The sequence below is a fragment of the Meles meles genome, chromosome 12 (genome assembly GCF_922984935.1).
Source record: "Meles meles chromosome 12, mMelMel3.1 paternal haplotype, whole genome shotgun sequence".
Classification (NCBI taxonomy): Eukaryota; Metazoa; Chordata; class Mammalia; order Carnivora; family Mustelidae; genus Meles; species Meles meles.
The window spans coordinates 43,250,215-43,276,881 of record NC_060077.1 but is presented as its reverse complement, the minus strand read 5'-3'; the positions used below and the strand labels follow the sequence as shown (position 1 = coordinate 43,276,881).

Genomic DNA, 26,667 nt, shown 5'->3' with positions numbered 1-26,667 from the left:
TTCCTAGAAGTATTGCCATGGTAATTAAAGTCTTAGAACCCATTTATTTTTTAAAAAAAAATTTTTTTTAATTTTTATGTTATCTTTACACCCAATGTGGAGCTTGAACACACAACCTCAAGAGCAAGAGTTGGGTGCTTCAGCCAGGCACCCTAAACCCATTTATTTCTTATTTTTCTTTCTTTCTTTTTAAGCTTTTATTTATTCATTTGACAGAGAGAGACCGATCACAAGTAGGCAAAGAGGCAGGCAGAGAGAGAGGAGGAAGCAGGCTCCCCGCTGAGCAGAGAGCCCAGTGCGGGGCTCGATCCCAGGACCCTGAGATCATGACCTGAGCTGAAGGCAGAGGCTTTAACCCACTGAGCCACCCAGATGCCCCCTTATTTTTCTTAATAAACATCAGGTTCATAGAATTTTATTAATTACAAATTATAATTTATAACATTTCATCAATTCAGGCATTGAATTTTTTAAGGTTTATTTACTGAAAAATTTATTAAGCTGAATAACCAGAATTTACCACCCAAACCAGTAAGGAGCACATTTTCTGTAACGTACATCTGTGTGCCCCTCCCTTGTTCTGTTTTTTTCTCCCACCAAAGTTAATCACTGTCTTGAATTTTTATTTCCTTTTTTTTTTTTTTTAAGATTGTATTTTATTTATTTGTCAGAGAGAGAACACACAAGCAGGAGAAGCAGCAGACAGGGAGAAGCAGGCTCCTCACTGAGCAAGAAGCCTGATACAGGATTTGATCCCAGTACCCTGGGATCATGACCTGAGCTGAAGGCAGACAAAGTCCCTATTTCCTTATTTTTTTAAAATCTAATTTTGCTTATTTTTTGATGCTGCAAAAAAAGGATAATCATACTATTTGTAGTTCCACGAAGGACTTGTATTTTCACTTAATACTAGGTTGCTAAGATTTCAACTTTATGTGTGTCTGTAGTTTATTTTTTTTCATAACCATAAAATATTCTTTTGTGTATTTTTAAAAGAAATCATACTGTATTTAATCTAGTTTCCAGTCAGTAGGCATTTGGCTTCCCCTACTACATTTGGCATTATAAGTAATACTGTCTTATAAGTTGTATAATTGTGTGTGCATATGTGTGTATGCTGTTATACAGTGTTATGTATGCTTGCTAGTCCAAATCTACAGAAGTTCTTAGGTACCTAGAAGGGAACTTCGTGGGTTATAAAGATGAAAGTTCCAGTATACAAGGTGATGGCAAATTGTTGTTGTTGTTTTTAAAGATAGTATTCATTTATTTGAGAGAGAGAGAGAGTGAGCAAGCGAGAGCATGCACAAGCTGGGGTAGGGGAGGAACAGAGGGAGAGGGAGAAGCAAACTCCTCACTGAGCAGGGAGCCCAATGTGGGACTGTATGATTATGACCTGAGCCTAAGTCAGATGCTTTACTGACTGAGCAACCCAGGTGCCCCAACAAATTGTTTTCTAGAGAGATTGTATTTATTTATTCATACTTCACTTATGAAAGTTTGAGTTTTGTTTTGTTTTTGTTTTTGTTTTATTTTAAGTTTGAGTTTTAAAACTCACTTTGGAAGCCATTTGGGTATGTTAAGCTTCTTGCAGAAGCACTTTTTAACTATTACTTTGATTTTGTTAGTAGAGTTATAAGAATAGGCTATTACTTATTGACTTAGTTTTGTAAGTTACATTTTACTTGGAGTTAGTCCATTTCATTAGATTTTCAAGTTTATTAGTTTATAGTTATTGGTAACATTTCAAAGAAACAATGATAAATTTTTTTTTCTGATTGCAAATTCTTTTTTTCTTTTCAAATTCTTTGATTTCTGTGATGTATTTACGTCCTTGCTTTAGTTTTATTTTGATTTTTTTGTAGAAAAGATTCTTGTGGAATCTTTTTTTTTTTTTTTTTTTAAAGATTTTTATTTATTTGACAGAGATCACAAGTATGCAGAGAGGCAGGCAGAGAGAGAGGGGGAAGCAGGCTCCCCGCAAAGCAGAGAACTTGATGCGGAGCTCGATCCCAGAACCCTGGGATTGTGACCTGAGTGGAAGGCAGAGGCTTTAACCCACTGAGCCACCCAGGTGCCCCAAGATTCTTGTGGAATCTTACACAAGTCTCAAATCAATAATTTAAGATGAATATTTTGTGCTATAAATTTTCTTTTTCTTTTTCCTTTTCTTTTTCTTATTTTTTTAGAGAGGGAGGTAGGGGAGAGGCAGAGGGAGAGAGAGAGTGAGAGAGGGAGAGACTGACTTTTAAGCAAGCTCCATGACGACTTGTGGAACCTGGCACAGGGCTTGATCTCACAACCCTGAGATATGACTGGAGCCCAAATCAAGAGTCAGACACTTAACCCACTGAGCCACCCAGGCATCCCTATAAATTTTCTTTTAAGAACTACTTCCACGATAGCCCAAGTTTTGATAATGCTATATATTCATATGCCTACAGTTTGGTGTATTTTTTTTTTTTAAGATTTTATTTATTTATTTGACACAGAGAGATCACAAGTAGGCAGAGAGAGAGAGGAGGAAGCAGGCTCCCCGCAGAGCAGAGAGCCCGATGCGGGGCTAGATCCCAGGACCCTGAGATCATGACCTGAGCTGAAGGCAGAGGCTTTAACCCACTGAGCCACCCAGGCGCCCCAGTTTGGTGTATTTTTTATTTCCTTTGCAACTTGTTCTTTGATCCATAGATTGTTTTAGGAAAGTGTTATTCAATTTCTTTTTTTTTTATTTTTTATTTTTTATTTTTTTGTTATTCAATTTCTAAGTGTTCTTAACATATTTCCTCTTGTCTTTATGTTGATGTCTAGTTTGATTTTTATTACGATCAGAGAACATACTCTATATATACTCTTTTACATTTGTCAAGATTTGATTTGTGCTCTAGGATACAATCTGTTTTGGGGAATTTTCTGTGTGTTCTTGAAAAGAATATGTATTCTGCTGTTGTTGGGAGGAGTGTTCTGTAAATGTCAGTTTGATCCCGTTGGTTGATGATATTATTTAGTTCTTTTATGTCCTTGTTGGTTTTCTGTGTGGTCATGACTAATAGGTTTATTGAAGTCCCCCCTGCCCCTTCTTTGCAAGTGTATTTATTTCTTTTTTCAGTTCTCTGAATTTTTGCTTTGTGTATATTTTGAACTTGTGTTATTTTGTGTATACACAGAATTGTTATGCATTCTTGGTAAGTGCATCCTTTTATCATTATGTAATATTCTTCTCTCCCTGGTAATTTTCTTGCTCTGAAGAGTATTTTATGTACTGTTCGTCAGCTATTCTTTTCATTCATGTTTACCTGGTATGTCTTTTCTCATCCATTTTCTTTAAACCTACTTATATCATTATATTTGAAATGAGTTTCTTGTAACTTTTTTTAATGGGTCACTCTGCCAATTTTATTTGGTGTATTTGCATCATTACATTTACTTAACTACTGGTATATGTATTAGGACTTAAGTGTGTAATGATATAACTTCTATTTTCTTTATTTTTTATTTTTCTTTTCTGACCTTTTTATGGATTACTTGAACATATTTTACTATTGAATATTTTACTATTTTCTTTATAAAGTGATTTTGAGTATTTGTTGTTTTTGTTTTTGTTTTTTAGCAATCACTGTAGGTAATACTGTATATATACAAAGCATTACATTGTACTAGTAAGGTATTTTACCACCTAAGGTGACTTGAAAGTGAAATATTCCCAAATTATTTAGGTTCCTTAACTCTCTCCCATTTATAATTTAGTTTTCTTTCCTTTTTTTTTTCCCAAGATTTTATTCATTTATTAGAGAGAATGAGCGGGGGCTTGGTGGTGGGTGTTGACGGATAGGGCAGAGGGAGAGGGAGAAGCAGACTCCTGGCTGAGCAAGAAGCCTGATGTGGGGCTTGATCCCAGGGCACTGGGATCATGACCTGAGCCAAAGGCAGATGCTTAACCAGCTAAGCCACCTAGGTAGGTGCCCTGTAATTTAGTTTTCTTAAGTATTATCTCTATGTACATTGAGAACCGTATCAAATAGTGTTATTTTGATTTCAGCAATCTACTATAATTTTATTTTTTTAATTTATTTTTTTTAATCTACTATAATTTTAAAAACTCAAGAGGAGAAGGGTGATCTATTTAATTTACCTGTGTATTTGTTTTCATGTTCTTCATATACTGGTGATAATCTTTTATCTACTTTGTTTGATGTTAATATAGCAACTCCAGTTTTCTTTACATTAGTGTTAAGATGCTAAGGCTTTTTCCAACTTTTTAAACCCGTTGTCACTTTATAGTAGGCAACATATAATTGTGTCGTAAAGTTTCAGAATGTCTGCTTAGTTGGAGATTTAGACCAATTACATTCGCTGCAATTATTGTTATATTCCTGTTTTTGTTTTCTGACTTATTTAAAATTGAGTGTTTCATGTGCATGTAATTCTATTTTATTTCTTTCCTTTGTTGGATTACTGGTTGTTACTCTTGTTTTACTGATAATTTTAGGATTAATAATATATATCTTTAATTTGTCATAGCCTATCTCAAGTAACATGCCATTTCACATACAGTATTAGTACATCACAGCAGTAATATCTATGACATTTACTGTCTTGATCTTTTGTTCTTACACATTTTACATTGATATATATTAAATATTGAGCTCTGTTCTGTTTTTCTTTGTTGTTTGTTTTTTAAGATTTTATTTATTTGACAGAAATCACAAGCAGGCAGAGAGGCAGGCGGGGAGGGGTGGGAAGCAGGTTCCCCGCTGAGCAGAGAGCCCAATGCAGGGCTAGATCCCAGGACCCTGAGATCATGACCTGAGCCGAAGGCAGAGGCTTAACCCACTGAGCTACCCAGGCGCTGCTGGTTTTCTTTTAAACAGGATTCCTCCCTCTAGTTAATTTACACATTCATTACCTCACATATTTACTTTTTTTTTTTTTTTTTTTTTTTTTTGGTGAGAGCATTTTTAAGTTTTATTCTCTTAGCAGATTTCAGTTATACAATAGAATGTTAGTGACTAGATCTTCAGACCTTACTTATGACTGAAAGTTTGCATTCTTTTACAACCTCTCCCTATTTCCTGCATTCCCCAGCTCTGTCAACCAATATTTGTAGTTTTTTCCATTTTCTCTTCTTTCCAGTACTACACTTGTGTGAGATATTTTCCTTTAGTCCTTCATGTCTTATACCTACTTTGACATTTTCTGTTCCTTTTCTTTTTAAATTTCTTATGGGAACATGCTTTCAGTGTATCTTTGTGTTTTCTAATTCTTCCAGCTATGCCACATGTAGTGTTTAGCTTTTCCATTGAGTGTAATAGGGGTTCTGACCTCATCCCCAATTCTGTTTATATCTGATATTGGGAATGGACACCAAGCCTGTATTTTGAGAGCCCACGGATACCTACTCTCCAGAGTGGTGTTAATGGTTCTATAAGAGGTTCTTTTGTCATGATACATAGAAGTAAGAATGTCTTTGCTATAATTCCTATATTCTTCAGAGAATATTTTTATAAGTTTTGAAGCAGTAAACAATTTTGAAGGGACAGTTATAGGGGCAGTAGGATAGATAAGGATATAGACATTTATTTAGTCTTGTTTGCTGAGAAAGTTTATGATTTAGTTGGGTGGGCCTAAGAATGTACATTTTTTGAGTTTTTTGTGATGCTGATAACAGGTGGTCTGGGGAATATATTTTGAGAACTGCTGGATTAGGTGGTATCTTGACTTTGGGTTCTGATTCCTTTACCTTGAATAAGGGTATTATCTAGCTTGGGGTTAATTTTATTAACACTTAATAAAAGTTCTATAACAATTTCCTTTGGTACCTAAGTAGCCTGTTTAAAATCACTGCATTAATGTTTTATTTTTAGTGATCATTCAGGATATGTTCGTCCAGTACCAGTGCCACGCAGTTTAAATAGTGATATTTCCTATTTTGGTGTTGGGGGCAAGCAGGCTGTTTTCTTTGTTGGACAATCAGCCAGAGTAAGTAAAAAGGTTTCTTATAAATGAAAGTTGATTAAAAATATTTTGATTAAAAATATTTGATTCTAAGTGTGTTAACCAGTTTAACTTTTAGGAATTTTTAAAGTACTCTTGTTAATATTTAACAGATGATAAGCAAACCTGCAGATTCCCAAGATGTTCATGAACTTGTGCTTTCTAAAGAAGATTTTGAGAAGAAGGAGAAAAATAAAGAGGCAATATATAGTGGATATATTAGAAACAGAAAGGTATGATACATTGTAACTCATTATAAAGTTGTTACTGATGGACAGATGATAGAGACAATTTTTCTTTCAATTTCTATCCAAGATACTTAAACTCTTGCTTTAAAAACTTAAAGGTATGACATTTTCAAATTGTGTTATTTTTCATTTTTTTCCTTTAATGTGAATAGCAAAAAGTGACTATTTACATGCTTTTTCAGGCTGGAAATCTTCAGGCAACAACTTGTCTCGTAAAGCTAGGTTCCCAGAAATTGCTCATAAGATTGTAAACTTTTTTCCTTATACTGAGATTGAATTTTTAAATCTTTTTTGGTCTAACAGTTTCAAGTTAGAGTAGAAAACAGTTACAGGATGATAGCCTTTTAGGAAATCAGAGCTCCAAAGAAATAAATGAGTTATTTATTTCTGTTAGATATTTGTACTTAGATTCCAATTTTAGTGAGCATAATGTTAACAAATTTGTATCATGGTGGTGATTATATAGTATTTATTGTATGATTCAACTTTTCTCCACTTGAAACAGTTTAGAATTTTTTTTAATGTTTTTTAAAAATTATTATTATTTTTTAATTATTATTCTTAAGTAGGCTTCATGCCCAACTGGGGCTTGAACTCATGACATGGAGACTAAAAGTCATGTGCTGTGCCCACTGATCCAGCTAGGTGCCTTTAAAATCTTTATTTTAAAGTAATTTTGAGCTTCTTAAATTCTTTTCTGATTGTAAAACAAGTTGTTAAAAATGTATAGGAAACTTAAAAATTGTCTCAAATTCTGGGAAGAAATTTCTAGTTGAATTTCTAGTCTAACTTATATGCTCACAGGGTTTTTTTTTTTTTTTATTTTTTTTTTTAATTTTAGTTCCAGTGTTGTTAACATACAATGTTATATATTAGTTTCAGGTGTACAATATAGTGACTAAACAATTCCATATATATATATTATAATATTACTGAGTGCTCATCGAGATAAGCATACTTACCTGAAACTACTGTAACACTGTAACACTGAAATTAAAATAAAACCTCTTTATTGGCATCTTGAGTTGGGGGTGGGGAGAAAAGTATACTCTTAATCTCTTTCATATACTTACTTTTAAAAATATATTTACATTTTTGAGTCCACATTTCTTTAACATTTTGGGTACTTCTCCATTTTATGAAATATTTTTGTACACACACACTTTTCCTAGGTTCATAGTATTTTGTCTGTATTGTAATTTATTCTGTTAAGCATTTAACTTAAAGGATTCTATTATAATTATAAATAAGGACACTGCCATGATTGTCTTTGCATAACATTTTGTCCAAATAAGTTTTTTCTTCATACAGATTATAATCTTAATAGTGTGACAATGAATTTGAGCTTCTTAAATGTTCATGGTGTAGATTACGAATTGCTTTTCTAAAAGGTTAAACCCAAATCAAATACACTCCTCAAAATAATATGTGGAAGTGCCTATCTGATAATTTCCTTGTTTTTAAAAAAGGAGTGGAGGGGAGTAGCAAAATGCTGGCAATTTGACAGGTGAAAATAATACTTTTTCTTTATTAAATGGACTGAATTCTTTTCTTATATTTGTAAGCCACTTTTTCCTATATAACTTAACATTCTCCTCTGTCCAGGAAAGTTCTTCATTTTGCCCATCCCACTTTTTTCCTTTTTAAATTTGTTGCATTTATTACAATTTACACATCTTACTATATTTACATAATAGTATTCCATCTTTGTCATCTTATGTTACCGCCACGAAGACCTGTAAGGTATATTTGTGGAAATATTTGCCATGTCAAAACAGCTGAAAAATAGGAAATAATTTAAGTGATTTTCAAAACTCTACAGGTATGATACACCTTGGGTAGAACTAATATCTCTTGGGTCATCATTTCTGCCATTTTTTCCTGTAATTTGTGCTTAATTTGTGCCAACAAACATCTCATGGGTACTAATAAGCCCCTGGTCCTTTTTTTTTTTCTTTTTTTTTTTCCCTGACCAGTCTTTCCCAGCCTACTTTTTGGCTTCTCCAGCTCTCATAAACAGTCTTGTGTATAGAGTTGGTGGCTCTTGATTTACAACCAGGAGTCTTGCTTTTTCTAGGGGCAATATACATGCTACTTAATGCCAGCAGTTTTCTGATCTATATGTCTTGTCAAGGCTTTTAAGATTGAGTCACTGAATCAGGCTGGACTCCATCGAGGAAAAAATCATTCTAGACACTTCAAACAGAAAAGGATTTAATAAAGGGAATTTGATGCTTGCATAATTATTTGAAGGGCTAGGAACGCTCAGCCTCATAGAAGGATACTGGGACACTCTGAATTGACCTTCAAGGGATGCTGCAACATCTGCTACAGTCATGTAGCTGGAAGACCACCACTGGATCAGGAATTTAGAAACATCTTGCCTTATCAGTGAGTGGTCCAGGAGTTGGAAAGGTCTTGCTGGTGCAGTTTTTCTAACACCAAAACACAGACCTTTTGGCTATAATCGGTGCTTTATCAGTGCTAACACTTGAAGCTGGAACCTGAATATCAGTTGTTCAGTACCTTGTGTGATAACAGAAAACATTAAAGAAATATCAGGAAATGGCCTTTGTCTCATTTTCCTCTTCTAAATTTTTGGCTGCTACATCTAATTGGTGAAACCTAATGTACATCCACAACTTAAAATGTAAGGGAGTCTGAAAAGTAGACTTTGGCTTTCCAGTCTCTGTAGTCCAGGAAGGGACTATAAAAGGTGGGATGAATGGGTGCTTAATACCAACTGATCATGTCTGGGGTACTCATTTCCCATTTCAGTTAGATGCCTTTCTCTAGATGTTCCATGAATATCTCTCACTTTTGGTACATCTGAAATAAAATATTATCTACCAACCTTTTCTCTTCCTCCTTCTTCCTCGATTTTCCCCCAACTACTCTTTGCAATTAATAGCATCCCCTGGCCAAATAGTAATTATAATCCTGTTAATCATTCACCATTCAGTTCTATCTTTTAACATAGTTTTTCATCTGCCCTCTCTTCTGTCCATTTTCACTGCTTGATTCAGCCTTTCCAGTCTCCTCTTTCATCATGTATTTATCATATACTTTAAACTACCTTGTTTGCCTTATACTCTCAAATCCTTCATGTTCTCATTGGGCTAGAATGTTCTTTTCATGTTCTGGGTAAACATTACCCTCTTTTTAACTCTGTAGCTCTTGGTTCATATCTTTATAATGGCACATTGTTTTGTAATCATTTGTTTTTCATCTTATCAGAATTTATAGGGAGGGAGGGCACTAGTCTTATTAATTCTTATCTTCCTTGTGTCCATGTTGAGTCATAGAACTTGGAAGTGTTCAATAAATATTTGGTAATGAACCTGCATCACTAGTAAACTCAAACTAATCCACTAGCTCTTAAAGTGTATAAAATATCACTTGTATACTATATGTTGTAGCTGTAATATTAGTGTATAGGGATGCATTGGAATGGTTTTGGAGGGTTTGTTTTTATTTTTAGGAAGTGGTAATATATGCTTATTTTAAAAAAATCAGCCAGCTTCCTAGATATAATAGTTCAGTGTGTATCCTTAAAAGCTTTATGTATATAGCAACATACATAGTATGTATATATGCATGTAATTTTAACACATAAAGTCTTAGAGTAACAATCAAGACATTGATAATTCTTATCCACAAACACTCCTTACTCTTTCCCCTCCCCACTTCCCTTCTAAGCAAGCTATAATCTCTGAAAGTGGACTAGGGTACAGGATTATTTTATTCCCTTTTAAACACAGTGCCTTTGGGCTAAGCCAACTGGTTTCAGCCTACATCCCAGTTTTCTTGAGCATGGAGGGCTGGGCATTTATTTGTCCCCACCACGTTAAGTGTTAGGTATCCCAAGTAAGGACTCATTCCATCCTAGGGTAAGTAAGTATCTTCCTTTTTTTCAGCATTTTTAAACTCAGTATACACACACACACAAATACATTTTTACCTTTTATGATTCTAAAATTGATTTAATCAGCATTGTTGTATAGGGTGCTCCTGTATATATGCCAGTTTAGCAGTCTGTGTTAAAATATCCTGTTCTCACACTATTGTTACATACTCAGCTGATTTGTCTTGGGCTATTTTCCTTCAAAAGTTTTTTGAAGCCCATTTATGAAACTAAGTGAATCATATTAAAAATTAATGTAAATGTTATTTGCATATTACATTAAGTGTATTTAATCTGTTGTATTTATATTCACTCTCCTAGCCATCTGATTCTGTTCACATTACAAATGATGATGAAAGATTTCTACATCATCTTATCTTAGAGGAGAAGGAAAAAGATAGCTTTACTGCTGTGGTTATCACAGGAGTACAACCAGAACACATACAGTACTTGAAAAATTATTTCCTCCTTTGGACAAGACAGTTAGCGTAAGTACTTGATTCAGGACATGTTGCTATGTTTTCTTTTTAAGACAGAAAATATTAGAGATACATTGAAACTTCTTGGCTGTGGGCTCTGCTTCTGTCTCATTTCCTTCCCTTTCGTGCACTAACCAGTACTCTAATGATGGCATTAAAAGAGTTCTCTGGGGTGCCTGCGTGGCTCAGTGGGTTAGGCCTCTGCCTTCAGCTCAGGTCATGGTGCCTGCGTGGCTCAGTGGGTTAGGCCTCTGCCTTCAGCTCAGGTCATGGTGCCTGCATGGCTCAGTGGGTTAGGCCTCCGCTTTCAGCTCAGGTCATGGTCTCACGGTCCTGGGATCGAGGCCCACATTGGGCTCTCTGCTCAGCGGGGAGCGTGCTTCCTCCTCTCTCTCTGCCTGCTTCTGCCTACCTGTGATCTATCTCTCTCTGTCAAATAAGTAAAATTAAAAAAAAATTTTTTTAAACAGTTCTCTGTTCTGTAAGTATTTATTGATTACCTGTAATGTATTGATAATCATTTGAGGGGCAGGCTTATAAGACCTATGGTAAAATTTAAAATAAACTTCAGTGATCTCTCTCTCTCTCTCTGTGTCAAATAATAAAATCTTTTAAAAAATAAACTTCAGAATGTATCAAATTCAGCACCATCATGTTCATATTCCCCTTTTGTGTGTAGTCTTTATAGCACCTATCATAATCTTCCATGCCATGTATTTTTATTTTTTTTCTGCCTTCCCCCATTGGAATGTCCTTTTTTTAATGCACTGCTATATCCCTAGTGTTTCCTGTTAAATAGTATTTGCTCAGTAAATGTTAATCAAATGAATGTGTGAAGTCTATTAAAATAATGTATACAAGTGTATTAATAGTACTGAAAATAAGTCTTTGGATATCTATTCCAGAAAAACTTTTAGAGAGTATAACATATTCCATTAGAACAAATCATCAGAATATTTAATGGTTCTTAGTTTTTTTCCGTAGTTATATAGTAAGTATCAATTAGTGGATTGCTTTAGTAATTTGCATTAGTCCACATTATTGAGTCTTGCAGAAATGGGTAGATTTGCACAAAATTCACTTTTTTTTTTTTAATTTTTTTAAAGATTTTATTTTTAAGTACTCTCTACACCCAACATTAGGCTCCAACTCAAAACCCTGGGATCGGGAGTTGCATGCTCCACCAACTGAGCCAGCCAGGTGCCCCCACCCCATTTTTCAAAAGTGTTTTTTCACATTTACTGAAAAGGCTATTACACTTAAGATTATTTTATTTTATCTTTTAAGATTATTTTATACATAAATGCATACTAATAGTTTAAATTTTTTCTTTAATGGGAAAATTATTTTTATTTTTTTATTTTTAAGATTTTATTTACTTATTTGAGAGAGAGTGTGAGAGAGAGAGCACAAACAAGGGAAGGGTATAGGGAGAAGCAGACTCCCCACTGAGCAGGAAGCCCGGTGTGAGAGTTGATCTCAGGACACTAGAAACATGACCTGAGCTGAAGGCAGACATTTAACTAACTGAACCACCCAGGCATCTGGAAAATAATTTTATTTTAGAAGTACCTTTTCTCTTGTGGAATATTGTTGTTTATTGACTGTAACCCAAGAATTTTAAATAGGACTTGGGAATTTTTATTCTCTAAGTCCATATTTCATTAGCTATTTTGTAATTATTTCTTTTAACTAAAGGAACTCAGTGTACATAACACATAATTAGAATATAATCTTGCTCAACAAATAATAACCTATTATTTTAACCATTCTTTGAAACCTATCTGTTAAGCTAATTACAACACTCTTTCTGAATGTGTTATTTTAACCTGTTGATAATGATGTTAACACTTTTGAGGCGCATGAAGAAAGACCTGAAGGTTTCCACTGATTTCCTTTTATCTCAGTGTTTAAAAGAGTAGCTAGGATAATTTTTTAAAATTAAAATTCATACAAAGGAATATTGCAAATTCCTGTTTGAAGAGTAATGATAGACGTGATGTGGTTTAGCCATGAATAATCTCACCAAAATATCTTTTAAAACATTCTGAATTAGTGATTTTTGAAGGGATAATGTTGAGTTTATTAGCTTTAGTAAACTCAACACTATCCCTTCAAAAATCACCAATTTTGGGGGAAATGTTGGAGTGAGATTGTCTTGAAGATTTTTGAAGGGATAATGTTGAGTTTATTAGCTTTAATAAACTCAACATTATCCCTTCAAAAATCACCACTTTTGGGGGGAATGTTGGAGTGAGATTGTCTTGAAGATTTTTGAAGGGATAATGTTGAGTTTATTAACTTTAATAAACTCAACATTATCCCTTCAAAAATCACCAATTTTGGGGGGAATGTTGGAGTGAGATTGTCTTGATGCTATAGAAAAGGAGGGATGAGTGTTACAGAATGATACTCATATTGAGAAGATAATTTAAAGATACCTAATCCTGCGTACTCCCTGATATTTAAATCCTTTCTAGAATTCCTGATAAGTAAATTATATTAAAGTCTCTTGCCTTCTGGTTTTCATTTTTTTGGTAAACTATACTTTTGGAAGGTATAAACTTTGTGGGCTTTTTATGTTGGAAAGGCCTGGATTGTAGTCCATCTTTTAAATTCTAGTTCTGTAACCTTAGGTAAAGTATATAAGCCCCTTGCATCCCAATTTCTGTATCCATAAAATGAGGTGTAATAATACCCCTATCTTAGGATTGTTTTTACCATTAAATAGGATACTGTATTTAAGAATGCTTAGTATATAAAAAAAAAAAAAAAAAAACGCTTAGTATAGGGGCGCCTCGATGGCTCAGTCAGTTAAGGATCTATCTCTTGATTTCCACTCAGGTCATGATCACAGGGTTATGAGATCAGGCCCCGTGTCAGGCTCCCCGTCTGTTTGAAATATTCTCTCTCCTTCTCCCCTTTTCCCCCTGCATGCCCCACCCTAAAAATAAATGCTTAGTATAGTGCTTAGCACCTACAAATAGTAGTTATAAAATATTTTTTGTGGATTATTATAAGAACTAATTTTGTGAATTAAATTGAATTAAAAGTATAAAGTTATTTTTCTATATTTTAGGCATATTTATCATTACTATATTCATGGCCCAAAAGGAAATGAAAAACGTACATCAAAAGAAGTTGGACCTTTCAACAACATTGATATTGAAGTAAGATAAAAATCTTTCTTAGAATATTACAGATTATGAGTATCTGTTCCAGTTCCAAGTGACTCTGGATAAGGAAAATCAATTAGACCACCTCTCTCTCCCTGTGTTTCTAGGAAGTACTTTGGCAATTTGATATTTAAGTAAAGAGATCATTGCTAGATGTATTTGGGTTTTGAACCTTTATTTACTATAGTGTTTGATTTCTCTTTTTCCTCTGTCTTCTGTAGAGATATGAGTAGTTGCTGAACAGCATGTCTCAAAGCAGGGAGAAAAAAGGGTATAAATGTTTCTCTTTGTTCATAGAAGTCTTATGACAATGAAGTAAGATTTAGAAGCACAGAACATTTGAATATTGGGTTCTTAATATCCTTTCCCAACACTGGAAAGAATTTCACATTATCCTTGTCCCACTTCTTACCTCTAAGCACGAAACTTAAAATGTACTCTTGAGTATCTGTTCATCAGCTCTGCTTTGCTCTTTCTTTGCTTACATTCTGTTTTTTTAGTAATATATTATATTCCTTATTGAGATGCTACTTACTGGTTATTTAACTCATATATAAATATATATATATAATTAAGCTATATGATTACTTGCATAAATACAAGTTTTTGCCTATTCTGTTGTTGGATCATTTGAGAACAAAAGTCAATTCACCATAGAATTTAATTATTTTTGTTTTATTTTTATTTTAGATTTCTATGTTTGAAAAGGGGAAGGCACCTAAGATTGTCAACCTAAGGGAAATAGAAGATGACATGCAGACGTTGTATATAAACACAGCATCTGATAGTTTTGAGTTCAAGGCTCATGTTGAAGGAGATGGTGTAGTGGAAGGGATTATTCGGTATCACCCTTTCTTATATGATAGAGAAACTTACCCCGATGATCCATGCTTTCCATCAAGTATGTTAATTTGTTATCTTAGTTACAAAATGTGAAGTTCTGATTTAGGATTTTTTAACAATTATTAGTTGGGCTGTTAAGGCTAGATAAAATAAAACTTTGTTCCTTATGTGTATCTTAGGTGTTTATAATTTTTATGATTCTTGATTTTTGTGTGTATTCACTTCCAGATGAATAAAAAAAAGCTTTGGCTTTAAAGAACATATGTTCTTTTCTCATGGATTTCTTAATGAGCCTTTAGCTATGTACTGCACATTAATCCTTAAATGTTCCCCACATTGTCTTCCCATTATCTTTGTAGATACTTATAAAGAAGCCTTGAACTTTATATAATCATGCCAGTTTTTTCTTTATGCTTTCCAATTTTGTCTTGCTGTGGAAAGCCTTCTTACACTTCAGGTTATAAAACGATCCTGTAGTTTTATTTTTTAACCACTTTATGGTTATTGATTTTATGGTTATTGATGGTTATAATGCATTTATAATCTCCTTTTTTGCATATAGGAAGAGGTAGGGCTTTGACTTAATATTTTACATGTGAGTACTTGGTTTCCTAGCACCAGTTACTGAATGTTACTGTTTCTTAAATAGTTTGAAATATTATTTTCATAATAAGTTCCTGTAAGTACATAGATCTGGATTCTTTAAGGTATTAATGTATTTTATGTTTATATAACATGAGTAATGATACTCTTGTAGTTTTATACCATGTATTGATAGCTGTAGGGTAGGAAACTCACTATTCTTTTTTGAAAAAACTCTTAATCTTTTGCTCTTCTGGATAAATTTTGGAATTACTAATTATATTCCCTTTGAAAAATCCTAGTGGAGTTACTGAAATTGCATTGAATTCATAGATTAATAATATAAAACTTTCTCATTCAGAATACTTGCTTAGTATATTTTTAGACTTGCGTGTTTTGAAACCAGATTTCCTAAGTTGAGTCCCATCTTTGCCACTTTCTGTTGTGTAAACTTTGACAGACTACTCCTTATCACCATATCTCGATCTGTGAAATGGGAGGTAGTTTATTTCCTTGTTGAGGTGTTGTGAATGTTAGGTAAGAAACCACCAATGCAAATCCTTAGAATAGTGCCCAGCATTATTGAGTAAGTTATTACTCAGTGGCTCTACCTCCCATGATTTTGCTGAGCCCTTTTTAATTTGACATTTGTAATTTTTGTATGCTGTAGAAAAAAAAGATAAAGTTCTTCACATGAGATCTTAAAATAAGAACCAATAGGTTGATTGATCCAGAGGGGTTCTCTAAAAGCAAAGTGATTTGGTTTGATAGAAAGGAACTTCTTTGTGTTTTTAGGGGGGAAGAAGGGTTTATTTTGGGTGGGTGCCTTAATGCCAAAATAGCTAAGGTGTTACTGTTTCAGGATCATAGTGTTTGATCCTTATTTGAGTATATGAAAATGTTTTGGTATGAAACATAAAAATGTTATAGGCAGTTGTGCTAATTATGTGTTCGATGCTTTGTAACATAATAATTCTAGCTGTGTATCACCTGAATCTGATCTTTGAGAAATTAGTATTTAAAATAAAATTAAATTTAGTATTGATTGATTTGTTCATACTAGGCAAAGTTGTTGTTACTAGACACTGTAGATTTCCCAGTGATTGTTATGTGAACATACTAGTTCTGACAGAATTATGAAACTTGTTATTTGAAGTACAGGATTCAAGCTTCTGTATTTGTAGGGAAGAGGGCTTCTGCTATAAGGTATAATCTCTGCATGTGTGATCCTTTTACTCTATAAATAGATTTTAAAGCTTGCAGGCTCAGCAGCTAGTGCAGTATCCCTAACACAGATTGATAAGTATATAAGTAACTATATATTGACGTAAATCAGAGACACCCACTGGTAATGTGGAACCACTTTGGAAATCTGCCTGTCTGAGGGCAAACTAAGTAAAGCTGTCATTAAGTTTTATAGACAGCAAGCAATGTGAGAGATCTTACGGGCTTTCGATACAGTTTCTCTGAGGCAACTTTAATATTTCACTTAAAGAAGTTAGTTACTCAGTGGTAAAAAATTGCATAAATTTTATAGCAATAAACAGTTTGCTCCATTCATGCCTTTGCTTTAGAACTAAAAGATGAAGATGATGATGATGATTGTTTCATACTTGAGAAAGCAGCAAGAGGGAAAAGGCCTATTTTTGAATGTTTTTGGAATGGACGGCTAATACCATATACATCTGTTGAAGAGTAAGTTTTGATTTTTGCTGAAATTACATTGTTTTATAAATCTAATTTTTACCAACTATAATATTAATATTTTGTTCTGTTCAAGCTTTGACTGGTGTACTCCTCCAAAGAAGAGAGGGCTTTCACCAATTGAATGTTATAATAGAATATCTGGTGCATTATTCACTAATGACAAATTCCAGGTCAGCACAAATAAACTGACTTTTATGGATCTTGAGCTAAAATTGAAAGATAAGAACACCCTTTTTACAAGGATTTTAAATGGACAGGTATGATTTTAAATATCAATCTTAAATATTTGCGTATGTTCTATTTTAGGTACAATGAAAGTCACAAGTAATAGATTTGTACTGATAATTTACATGCTTTTTATTAAATCGAAAGATATATAAATTTTTTTCATGAGCATTTATGTGTTGACATTACTCAAAAATTTCAAACTGATTAGACTGTGTTTGGATAAAATGTATAGATCTTTATTTAGATCTTTTTTTTTTTTTTTTTTTTTTTTTTTTTTTTTTTTTTTTTTCTCATTTTATTTATTTTTTCAGCGTAACAGTATTCATTCTTTTTGCACAACACCCAGTGCTCCATGCAAAACGTGCCCTCCCCATTACCCACCACCTGTTCCCCCAACCTCCCACCCCTGACCCTTCAAAACCCTCAGGTTGCCCCAACCTCCCACCCCTGACCCTTCAAAACCCTCAGGTTGTTTTTCAGAGTCCATAGTCTCTTATGGTTCACCTCCCCTCCCCAATGTCCATAGCCCGCTCCCCCTCCCCCAATCCCACCTCCCAATCAAGACCTCGACAGTGAGTAGAAGCTACAGAAGCATGTCAATTTGATGAGAGCGTATGAGAGCAATATTATATACTACAAGAGCTATATATTGAAGTGCAGTGTAAAAATTTGGTAGGCTTAATTTTTTTAATGATTAAGATACTGGTTTTCCAACTGTAAGTCACAAAAATTTCAGGTGAAATCATTTTTAATTTTGTCCCATTTTTATTTGGAAATGGTATAATAGAGTAAGGTATAAAAGAAGAAATAAATTTAACTTTATGTATTATCTTCCATGAAAGCATGTAGGGTGAAGATTTTCTTCCTTACTAATTCTTTGAAAGACAGGCATTAAACAACTAATGCTTAAGTATAATTCTCTTATCTTCCAACAGGGCAAAGAACAGTAAGAAATAACACATTTTCTTATGTATTATTATTAAAAAAAAAAAACACTTCATTTTCATTTCATGTTTTAACTTTTTTGAGTAGGCAATATGTATATATAATATGTAACTAAAAGGAAAAATATGTTTTGTATAGTAGTGTTTCTCAACTTTCTTTTCATTATCATCCTCATAAGGAGCTTTTTAGGCTTTTTTCTCCCTAGTCATTCCCCCAATGATATTTTCATACTATAGATATACTGTATATGTTTACTATATGTATGTATATTTGTGCTTGATAAATGGAAAGAGATTTTTATCACTTTGTTGAGAATGTGTATGGTTCACAGCAAGTAGCCTTCCGCTTATCCCTTTCCCATGGCCAGCCAGCTAGTTCTCTTACTCCTAAGCAGCCAGTGTTCATCATTTTTGGTTTATTCTAGCATTTATACAAGGGAAGGAAATCTTTGTTATTGGTAGTAACCATTGAGACCTTGGTTCCAAAGATGATAGCAAAAATATTCTTTCTTAGCAATGCTTCTGTTAGAAATCTAAAATTATATGGGAAAAAGCTCCAGGAACATGTTTTAATTTTTTTTAGGTTTTCTGAGGGTGGGGTATGTGGGAGGAAAAAAAGAATGAATGACAATGTTTGCGGTTATATTTGTTTACTAGTAGCTATATTTCATAGAACATTAACTAAATTTTTTACAGGAGCAGCGAATGAAAATTGACAGAGAATTTGCTTTATGGCTGAAGGACTGTCATGAAAAGTATGACAAACAAATAAAATTTACATCTTTTAAAGGAGTAATTACACGTCCTGATCTTCCTTCTAAAAAGCAGGGCCCCTGGGCGACATACTCAGCCATAGAATGGGATGGAAAAATATACAAAGCAGGACAGCTGGTAGGTTTAACTTATTTCTAGATTCAATTTTTAATAGAATTTAAAACTAAATTATTATTTAGTATTAGAATTTAACAACAAAATAATGCATGTATTTGGTTCCTCAGGAGCCAGGAAAGAATGAAAAGGTCAAACTGATTTTAATTATATAATTTAGCATGGCAGTTTTTAGAAAACTGTTTGTTCCCCCAAAGTCTCAATTAGCAAGGTTTTTATTTTTTTCTTGCACTAAACTACTCAAATGCCAAGTCTTAATTTTTTTTTTAATTTTTTAAATATTTTTTATTTTTATAAAATTTTTTATATTTTTTTTCCTTTTTATTTATTTTTTCAGCGTAACAGTATTCATTGTTTTTGCACAACACCCAGTGCTCCATGTAATACGTGCCCTCCATAATACCCACCACCTGGTTCCCCCAACCTCCCACCCCCGCCCCTTCAAAACCCTCAGGTTGTTTCCAAGTCTTAATTTTTTTATGTGATATGAAGTAATGAATTTTTTTACTAAATTTTTATTGAGTGTGCCACTTGTAAGTCTGCTTGTTGACTGTATTATGGAGAATGAAGAGATCTAGGAGAGGTCTTTTATCCTTGGGGATATGATAGTCTAAAATCAGACATAACCTAAATATAAGTAATAGTAAATGAGAAGGGAATAAATGCTATGTAAAGAGAGATGAATACTGCTTTGGCAGTTTGGTGGGAGAAGAGAGGATTTTCTGACTTTGGATGGGCCTGGGAGAAGAGCAAATCATTCTTTGGGCAAGAAGTGCATTTGTAAGGACCTTGAAAGAGGTAGAGACCGGTGTTTGTACAAATATTACAAAGGTCAAAGGGCATCCATATATTTAAAGCTTTGGAATTTGATGTGATCACCAGAGAGGTAGTGTATTTAACTGAAGCCTGGTTTTTCCAATATATGGGAGTGGTTAGAATGAAAAGGATGAGCCAGCAAAGGAAAATAGAATGGATAAACTGATGAGATACAAGGAAATTAGGAGAATATGGTATCCCTGAAATCAAGCGAAGAGTTACAAGGAAGAGGAAGTGATCACTTCTGTCAAATTCTGTGTGATTGTTGAGTAAGGTGCTTTCTCAAAGACCATAATCTGAGCACAGACAATGATACAGGTTAAGTGCAACAAAACAGCCAGTAGTAAAGTTGGATTGTCCTGCAGTCTGTTGTATGTGGAAGGAAATAGTTAAGAAATGAGGTGAAAAAGTAGATTTTTGTATGAACTATGGTAGTCCTTCTCGGGAGTTTCTATGAAAATTATTCTTAGATTTTTTAAAGCCAAGTAAGGAAATACCATTGGCAAGCTTTAAGCCTCTTAATTTAAAAGAAAGAATTTGTCAGAGTTTGTAATTACTGTTCAGTAGTCTGGAAGCAAGATTTTATGGGGGAAAAGGGTTTGAAGGATATTGGCTTTCATAATTAACTTTGAAGGATTTATGGACCTTTTAGAAAACATGCAAAGCTATGACATTTTTGTATGAAGAAGCCACTGTGTCTTTACAGAGATTTGTTAAGAATAAGTGGAAAATTTATATAAGTAAATATAAATAAATATAACTTTATTAGAATATTAGGATGCTTTTTTCAGTAATTTTTCTGATAGATACCAAGTTTTTCCCTTGGATGAAACAGTTCTATGAGATAGTTATTAATATTAAGTCTGTTTTAGTAAATACTGAAAGCCTTTTTTCTAATAACTAAATACTAGGTCAAGACAATCAAGACACTTCCTCTCTTTTATGGAAGCATAGTAAAATTTTTTCTCTATGGTGATCATGATGGAGAAGTATATGCCACAGGAGGAGAGGTTCAGATTGCAATGGTAAGATAGCAAGTAATAAAAAATTTTTATTGAAAGTCTCTTGGTACTGTTTACTTTTGTTTAATGCTGAAATAAAGATCCTGTAGTTTATATTTTGCTAGCATTTGGTTTTTTCTGTTGGATAAAGTATTGTTAGCATGAATTTTTGTTTCTTATTTGGTGTTTTAAATAATCTATAAAGCTTAATATCCGCATGCCCAACATTTAACAAACATGTGTATGTTATTTCTAGTTGTCCAAATGATTTTGTAAAGCATTTGTAAATTTGTAAAAACATTTCATCCACGTTGGAGTAAAAATTGGAGCCAGATTTCTTTCTCAGGAGTGAATAACTCCAAAACTAAAGTGGGCTTTATCCTTTTCCCATGTTCTTATTAATATTTGAGTGATATTTTTAATTATGCATAAGGTTACATGAAAAATAGAAATATGCTCTGTGGTATAATGTAACAATAGCTATTATGATATATATACTTAATTAAGGTATAATATGTTTCTTCCAAAGAAACAAGTTTTTATGCAGCCAAATTTGAATCTTTTTTTTTTTTTTTTGAAATGTTGATGTAAATTTTTTTTTTCAGGAACCTCAGGCACTGTATGATGAAATAAAAACTGTGCCAATTGCAAAGCTCGATAGGACAGTTGCTGAGAAAGCTGTGAAAAAATATGTAGAAGATGAAATGGCAAGGTAATTCACATTTCAAAATGCAGGATAAGAATAATAAGAAACCAGAAAGTGAATTGTAGTGCTTTTAACTGTTCTTGAATATGTTGTTATGGACACATAATAGGACATTCGTAGTCTTAGATTTATATATTGTGATGAACTTCTTGCTGTTAAAAAAAAAAGAGAGAGATCTAGTTGTGAAACAGATTCCTATATTTGTTTTGTATAAAATTTCCTCCTTTTTCTATGTCTAAAGTGTTACTGTTAGAGGCACTATGAATCTGGTATGTTAGAAAACAACTTGGTTTGACGTACAACTAGAAGAAAATTGTAGTAACTGTTGAGAGGTTAAGATTGGTAAAGATTGATGGGGGGATTAGTATAAGAGAAGTAAAGGAAAGTAGAAAAACAAACTCTTTGTAGCTCTTTTTTTTTATTTTTTGAGGTTTTATTTATTTATTTGACGGAGAGAGACACGGTGAGAAAGGGAACACAAGCAGGAGAAGTGGGAGAAGGTGAGGTAGGCTTCCCGCTGAGCAGGGAGCCTGATGCGGGGCCTAATTCCTGGACCCCGGGATCACGACCCAAGCTGAAGGCATATGCTCGCTCAGGCACCCCTGTTTGTACCTCGGGTATAGCTAATGATGCAGTCATTTTGATTCTTAGTGAATCTCACTAATAATTCTTCTATTCTTAAAAGTTCATCTTCTCTTCCAAAGGTAACTTATATTATAAAAGAGCAGAAAACCACCAAAAAATGGACAAATCCTGACAATTCCTGACTCTTAATACCAAGAGATTTTGTATTACTGTTTCAGGAGCCACAGTAATAGGGAGGAAAAAATTTATAGATTATTAACATGTAAAAGTTTAGCTTTAACCTTTCAAAATATATCAGAAATAAATATTCAAGTTTCCAGTGACTTCTCTTTATCTCATTAAGACCATAATTAACATAGTTCATGAAACATTAATGTGCTTGTTTCATAATAGGCTCCCTGATAGATTGTCAGTAACTTGGCCTGAAGGAGATGAATTATTGCCAAATGAGATTAGACCTGCTGGAACCCCCATTGGTATGTTCTTTTCCCCCCCTTGATACGGAAAAAATGCTTTTGATGTGCTTTATGTATTTAATTTGTAAAAGACCGTGACAAATTAAAATGCAGTATTAAGACCTAGCAGGCTCATCCCTTTTTTGGGGGGTATAACTAAGACATTCTTATTTTAAATTTTGGACTGATAGGTGCATTAAGAATTGAAATACTGAATAAAAAAGGGGAAGCAATGCAAAAGCTTCCAGGAACAAGTCATGGAGGGTCAAAGAAACTCCTGGTTGAGCTCAAAGTTATATTACATTGTAAGTATGCAAACTAATTTGGATCTTTAATACTGTTCTTAAATGTATAATACAGGTTTTAATATCTTCATATAATTATTGATTTAGCAATCTGATAGACACAGTAGATTTAAGTTCAGAATTTCAAATGTGTTATGACTAATTTTTTAATGATTTTTCTGTTTTTTTGTTTTTTTTTTTTTAACTTTAGTCTGAGTTTTCCCAAGTAGGTAACTGTGGACTAAAGTAAGATATGGTGTATATTTTTATAGGAATTTGTACTAGATAGGAATTCAGATTAGATAATCCACAAAATATATTATAAATAAAAAAAAGCTATGGCTCTGAACCTATAGGCTAGAAATACTTGGTTTAAATTAGAGGCCTGGTGGAAGAGAACTGGGTATTGCTCATCTTGTATTTCCCTAATTTGAATCGTCTTGTTTCCTGTTTGTTGTTTTTGTCTTGACTGCCTAAAAGTATTTTTACTTCTTATGTTTAATAATCTGTTCTATCATTATATACTTGTATGTCTCATCCATGAATTTTAAAGACACAATATTTTATTCAGTGTATGTTTATTTCCAACATTTAAAAACTAGTCAGTGATCATTTACAGCTTGTGTAAATTTGTTAGGTGTCTCAGCCTTGGCTGTTTGGCTAACTTAATTTATTGAAATACTTGTATTTTTGGCCTCTGTCACCCTCTACATTGTACTTCTCCAACTTTGTGTATGGTTGGGGTTTGCTTAGAACAACATATATTTATTAGAGCTCTGTAGATCATACATCCAGGATGGGTTTCATTGACTAAAATCAGAGTGACAGCAGTATTGATGGGGGCACCTTGGTCATTTGGTTAGGCATCTGCTTTCAACTCAGGTCATGATCCCAGGGTGCTGGGATTGAGTCCTGCAATTGGGCTCTTCTCTCTCTCTCTCTCTTTCTTTCTTTCTCTCTCTTCTGCTCCCCCTGCTTGGGCACTCTCTCTCTCTTTCTGTCAAATAAATAAATAAAATAAAATCTTAAAAAAAAAGTGTCAGCCGGATTGTATTCCTTCTGGAGGCTTTAGGGCAGCCTTTCCTCTTCCACATTCTAGAATCAATATTTTTGGCTTGTGGCCCATTTCTCCATCTTCAAAGTCAGTAGTGTAGCATTCTCCAATCTCTCTGTGACTCTGACTCTCCTGCCTCCCCTACCTCATAGTTTTTTTTCCAATCAAAAATACTTTTTATTGTGTTAAAATATATATAACATGAATTTATCATTTTAACCATTGTAAGATATACAGTTCATTGGCATTAAATACATTTATACTGTTGTGCAACCGTTAACTACTGCCCATCTCCAGAACTTTTTTATCATCCCAGACTAAAACTCAGTAGTAATAACTCCCCATCACTCCTTCCCCACAATCTCCTGGTAATCATTGTTCTACTTTCTGTCTCTATGAATATGACTATTTTAGGTATCGTAGTAAAATACATGAAATCATATTCTAGCGTATGTGTGTACCATATTTTGTTTCCATTTATTCATTGATGGACACTTGGGTTGCTTTTATTTTAGTAGGTATTGTGAATAATGCCACTGTGAACATTGGTATGCAAATATCTGTTTGAGTCCCTGATTTCAATTCCTTTGGATACATACCCAGATGTGGAGTTGCTAGATCATATGGTAATTCTTATGTGTAACTTTTTGAGGAACTTCCATAACTGTTTTTCACAGTGACTGCACTGTTTTACATCCCTGGCAGCAATGCACAGGTGTTTCAGTATCTTCACATCCTTGCCAACATGTATTCTGGGGTTTTTTTTGGTAAAAGGCATCCTAATTGGTGTGAAGTGATATTTTGTGGTTTTGATTTGCATTCCACTAATGATGAGTGAAACTGAGCATCTTTTTATGTGCTTATTGATCATCTCTATATCTTTTTTGGAAAAATGTCTATTCATATCCTTTGTTCATTATTTAATTGGATTGTTTTTTATTGTTGTTGAGTTGTAGGTGTTCTTTATACTTGGGTAATCCTTATCAGATACTATATAATTTGGACATACTTTCTTTTCATTCTGTGGACTGCCTTCTCACCTGTTGGTGTTTTTTGATGTAGAAAATTTAATTCTGATGTAGTCCAATTTTTCTGTGTGTGTGTGTGTGTGTGTGTGTGTGTGTTTTTAAGATTTTATTTGAGAGAACATATGGGGGGGTGGGCAGAAGGGGAAGGAGAGGAAAGGAAGAGGGAAAGAATCCCAAGCAGGCTCTGCATAGTCTGATGTAGCGGTGGATCTCATGACCCTGAGATCACCACCTGAGCTGAAACCAAGAGTCAGACACTCAACCAACTGAGCCACCCAGGTGTCGCCAATTTTTCTGTTTTTGCATTTGTTGCCTTTGCCTTTAGTATTCTATCCAAGAAGTCATTGCCATATCCAGTGTTGGGAAGCTTTTTTTTTTTTTTTGGTCTAAGATTAGTTTTATCGTTTTACCTCTTACGTTAAGTTCTTTGATCCATTTTGTGTTTAATTTATATAGATTAATTTCTTTTGCATGTGGATATCCAGTTTTCATAGCACAAATAATCAGAAACAGTGTTCTTTCTCCATTGAATAGTCTAGGCATTCTTGTCAAAAATCATTTGACCATACATTCAGGAGTTTATTTCTAGGCTCTCTGTATATCTCTTCTTATGCCAGTAATGCACTGTTGGATTACTATAAAGTAGTAAACTTTGAAAGGAAATGTGAGTTCTCTAACTTTGTTTTTCTTATTTAGAATTGTTTTGGCTGTTTGTGTCCCTTAAGATTCCAAGTACATTTAGTACTGGGTTTCCTATTTCTGCAAAAAGTGGTATTGTGTTTTGATAGGGATTATATTGCATCTGTAGATGAGTTGGATTTATAGTCATCTTAATAATCCATGAACATGGGACACCTGGATGGCTCAGTGGGTTGGGGCCTCTGCCTTCAGCTCAGGTCATGATCTCAGGTCCTGGGATTGATCCCTGCATTGGACTCTCTGCTCGGCAGGGAGCCTGCTTCCTCTTTTTCTCTGCCTGCCTCTCTGCCTGCTTGTGATCTCTCTCTCTGTCAAATAAATAAATAAAATCTTAAAAAAAAAATCCATGAACATGACTCGTATCATCCAGATGTGCTGAATTTATTGACTGATAATAAAAAAACCTGGGTGACACAGTTGGTTAAATATCTGACTCTTGGTTTTAGCTCATGTCCTGATCTCGGGGTCATGGGATTGGGCCCCATATTCAGCTCCCCGCTCATTGCAGAGTCTGTTTGAATTCCCTCTTCCTCTCTTTAAAAGAAACATTTATATAAAACAAAGTCACTTGAAATAATCCTTTTTTAATGTGGTTCTGTCAGCAACTTGATGTATGTTTTGGTTTTGTTTATGAATTGCTGTATTTTAATTCTGCTTTTTCAATTTTTAAGTCATTTATATAATTTCAAAGTCAGAAATAAACCTTCAGAGAAGTTATGTCTACTTCTATGTCTACTTCTATGTCTACTCTGTTTACTTTCTCCCTGTTTGGGTAGTAAATTTATTCGTTTTTGGCTTATCTTTCCTGTGTTTCTTGCTATAATGCTGAGCAGGAACAAATATATTTATATTATTTCTTACTCTTCCTTACAAAAAAGGTAGCATATTTTATATATATGTGTGTTTTTATTCCTTCTTTCACATAACAATAGGTCATTAGATCTTAGCAATTCTATATAAATAAACTGATATTTTAGTCTTAGAAACTCTTAAGGAAATTTATTTTAAATATCAAAAGAAAATTATCTCTAATATTTTGTACCAATGAA

The 26,667-nt window shown here is 33.7% G+C and overlaps 1 protein-coding gene across 2 annotated transcripts in view; it reads left to right on the top strand.

Moving 5' to 3' along the window:
* The window catches only part of SMCHD1 (structural maintenance of chromosomes flexible hinge domain containing 1), a 152,894-nt gene that overhangs the window by 38,260 nt on the left and 87,967 nt on the right, over positions 1-26,667 (top strand). For both annotated transcript variants that reach the window (XM_046025087.1, XM_046025086.1), the window contains exons 6-17: positions 5,862-5,976; positions 6,105-6,224; positions 10,465-10,631; positions 13,702-13,792; positions 14,489-14,699; positions 16,798-16,918; positions 17,004-17,187; positions 18,799-18,993; positions 20,718-20,831; positions 21,413-21,519; positions 22,492-22,574; positions 22,745-22,858. In XM_046025087.1, coding sequence (XP_045881043.1) covers positions 5,862-5,976; positions 6,105-6,224; positions 10,465-10,631; positions 13,702-13,792; positions 14,489-14,699; positions 16,798-16,918; positions 17,004-17,187; positions 18,799-18,993; positions 20,718-20,831; positions 21,413-21,519; positions 22,492-22,574; positions 22,745-22,858 — 1,622 coding nt within the window. The remainder of the gene's footprint in view (positions 1-5,861; positions 5,977-6,104; positions 6,225-10,464; positions 10,632-13,701; positions 13,793-14,488; positions 14,700-16,797; positions 16,919-17,003; positions 17,188-18,798; positions 18,994-20,717; positions 20,832-21,412; positions 21,520-22,491; positions 22,575-22,744; positions 22,859-26,667) is intronic.